Here is a 2,871-nt window from a genome sequence, read left to right as displayed (position 1 = left end):
GTTTTTGAGCAGGAAGAGGTCGCCGAGGAGGTTGTCGTCGCAAAGTAAAACTCGAGCTGGTCGCAGATCGTGCGCAGAAAGGTCGCGGGCAGCACCGCCGGCGGCGCGTGCGACGGCGAGAGCGGCTCGGCCTCGGGCTGCGCGAGCGGCGGCCCATGCAGCGAGAGGCAAGAGATGTCCACGTCGATCGGCGTGTGGACCAGCTGCGGCAGCGGCGCCATCATCGAGACGTCCAGCGGCTCCATCGTGTAGCTCTCCATCAGATCTGGTAGTGGTGCGAAGTAGTCGAGGACTAGGTGGTATCCACGGCCTCGGCGCAGATGCGGGTAAGAGCAAATGACCGCAGAGACTGCCAGAAGGCTTCTCTTGGCGAATGTATGCAGCATGATACGGGCCCGTGATTGGCTGATATTCCGACGGCCCTACCCCGTTTGAACCCGCCTCCAATTTAATGTACAAAGAGGGCGTGGGATAGAAAAGCCAAGTGACTTTCGATGGCCATTCTATTTTGGAATTAAAAGAGACGCCCGCCACATTGAAGCAAGATCGCAGCAGGGCGGCCTGCGGGACGACACCCGTCATCCGCCATATCAACCGCCTTCTTCCTGCGGGACGAGGACCATCCTCTTGGTACCGTGCATCGCGGCCATCGCGGCCATTCTCTATAAGTTGCGGCGGCTGATGGACCACTTCACAGCACTGTCTTTAACAGTGCGGTATACATACCTCGAATGAAAGAACGGGTCGGGAACCGACTTCAATCTCCTCATGTTGCGATATCAAGGGTCCATAAAACGCCCTCGGCAATAGCACCCGCGATTGAGAAGGAGCCTGGGTTCCGAGTGGTTGGTGAGCGGCGTGGTCAATTAGGCAATGGTGTTCTTTCTGGCGTTGCATGGTCGACGCTTCAAGCCACAGCTGCGGGAATCTTTTTGATTCCAGCGCATGTGCATGGCGTGTTGACGACGAGGACCTCAGCCTAGGGAGTCAACAATGTATTGTTTGTTCCCTTGACCTCAGCGCAGGATGGCAATGTATTGACGGCGCACAAAATCGATCGGGAGAAAGAGACGGTTCGGATAATATCATTACCAAGTGAGACAGTCACGAGATTGAACATGGCAAGCGGGTTTCCGGATATACCGGATACGGGGACGCATTCCACGCGTTCGTTCGCGGAAAGGCAACGAACGCGCTCGCTCTTTCGACGCGTGGGTGTTGACGATTCCTTCCTTTTTGATGACAATATTCAAGTGTCTAGCGAGTGAGTTGGAGCTGGTAGACGCCGACTATAGTTGCGATAGGCATGTGGATGGGACGCGGCAACGGAGGGAGAAGCGGGGCGAGCGGCAAGCTTGAACGAACGAATCCGTCGCGAGGGGGATCGGCGTGGTTGCTTCGTGGCCAATGAAGCCAGGATACTTTTGCTTCAAGTGCAACTGCGGCGCGGCGTTCATTGACGAAGCGTCATTGACAGCGCCGCCGTGGTGGGTTGTGGGCACATGTCGCGCGCAGCGTGTCGCCATACAATCGCCCAGTGCGATTCCACAACACGTCGGCGCCAGCCACACATTAGCCGTCGCAGCCGCGTGGTGATAGGGCTACTCTTCTTCGCACAAGATACCAACGGAAGCGGCGTCTGGTCGGGCGCCAGGATCAGACGCATCGCGAATGAGCAGAGATCAGACCTGCGGACCAGCTGCACACGACGGTTCCAATACCAGTCGAGACGGAGTAAAGCAAGCAGCAAATAGACAACCTCTGGTACACTACATCACCAACGACAGACACGCCGGGAGAAAGCGCACGGCGAAGCAGGGCGATTGCATGGCCTTTCCGTGATATTTTCATATACCGTGTACATTATTACCTCGGAGGGTTAAATCTATGCAGCTCGCCGGAGCCATCCCCATGTCATGAGAGCGGTAGACCACAGCCTTAATCCAACGACATTGCCTATAGGATCTCTCTTGTCGTAGACGGGAGTGCACTCTTTGAGGTCGAAACGTATGTCGGCGTCGCCATCTCTTTAAAACCTACTGACGTTTCCGTATCGAGCCAACAGCGAGAGCGTTTACAGAGGGGAGCGATGCGGGGTAGGGTCCGTCAACGCAAACGTGGCATGCCGATCTTGGGAGTCTAACTAATAGTTGATTACTGGAAGCGTTCTAACGTGCCAAAACAGCGAATTTTCGTGTTTCGCTGAAATCAAATTCGCCAAAACGAACGCAAAGTCGTCGCGCTACGCTGAATGCGTTTGGAGTTGGCACCAGCACTTGGTCGTTGGGAGGGAGCTGCGTACGGAGAGATCCATCCCGTGATGTACTTTTACAGCAATTTCGTCGGGTATCGCTCTACTATTGAATACATTTCATAAGTCCCCGTTTAGGAGAAGGAGGCACGTTTGATGGCACGTAACACGCGAGGTAGCTATGCTGGAACGCGACACCGCATCATGTCCTCGTTCACCGTCGATTATGTCCGTCTGACGAAAGAAGGTTGATCATGAGAAGAGAATAAGTTGTCCGACACCATTCACGCTGTGTGGAGCCCGCAGGGGCTCTGCACGCAAATTAAAGAGAGAAAAGAGAACCTCGACGCGGTACATTAGCATCCATGGACTACAACCATAAGACGACTATGCGATATCTTCCACAATCTGTCGCTCGAGACCAATGCGTAGCGGTGTTGCCAACTACCAAACACGCATATGTTGACGTCCCATGACTCAATCGAGTCATGTTCCCTGGCACTGGATGGTTGTAAAAGCACCATACGTTCACACACGGTCTCGCTGCAGGAAACGGTTTCCAGATCGTCAGAGACCTACCCCTTCGATTGGCAGCTGGTCGACCCGACGGCATACACGCG

The 2,871-nt window shown here is 54.8% G+C and overlaps 1 protein-coding gene across 1 annotated transcript; it reads right to left on the bottom strand.

The window, feature by feature from the left end:
* Positions 1–51: 51 nt before the first annotated feature.
* Positions 52–260, bottom strand: SPRG_17731 (hypothetical protein; the record flags this gene model as incomplete). The annotated part of the gene is made up of 1 exon (XM_012357121.1): positions 52–260. A coding segment is annotated over one exon (209 nt), but the record flags the coding sequence as incomplete, so codon positions are not given.
* Between the last annotated feature and the right edge of the window lie 2,611 nt (positions 261–2,871).

This window comes from Saprolegnia parasitica (genome assembly GCF_000151545.1).
Source record: "Saprolegnia parasitica CBS 223.65 unplaced genomic scaffold supercont2.741, whole genome shotgun sequence".
NCBI classification, from domain to species: domain Eukaryota; phylum Oomycota; class Saprolegniomycetes; order Saprolegniales; family Saprolegniaceae; genus Saprolegnia; species Saprolegnia parasitica.
The sequence above is the reverse complement of the archived record's forward strand: the minus strand, read 5'-3'. Positions and strand labels throughout refer to the sequence as shown.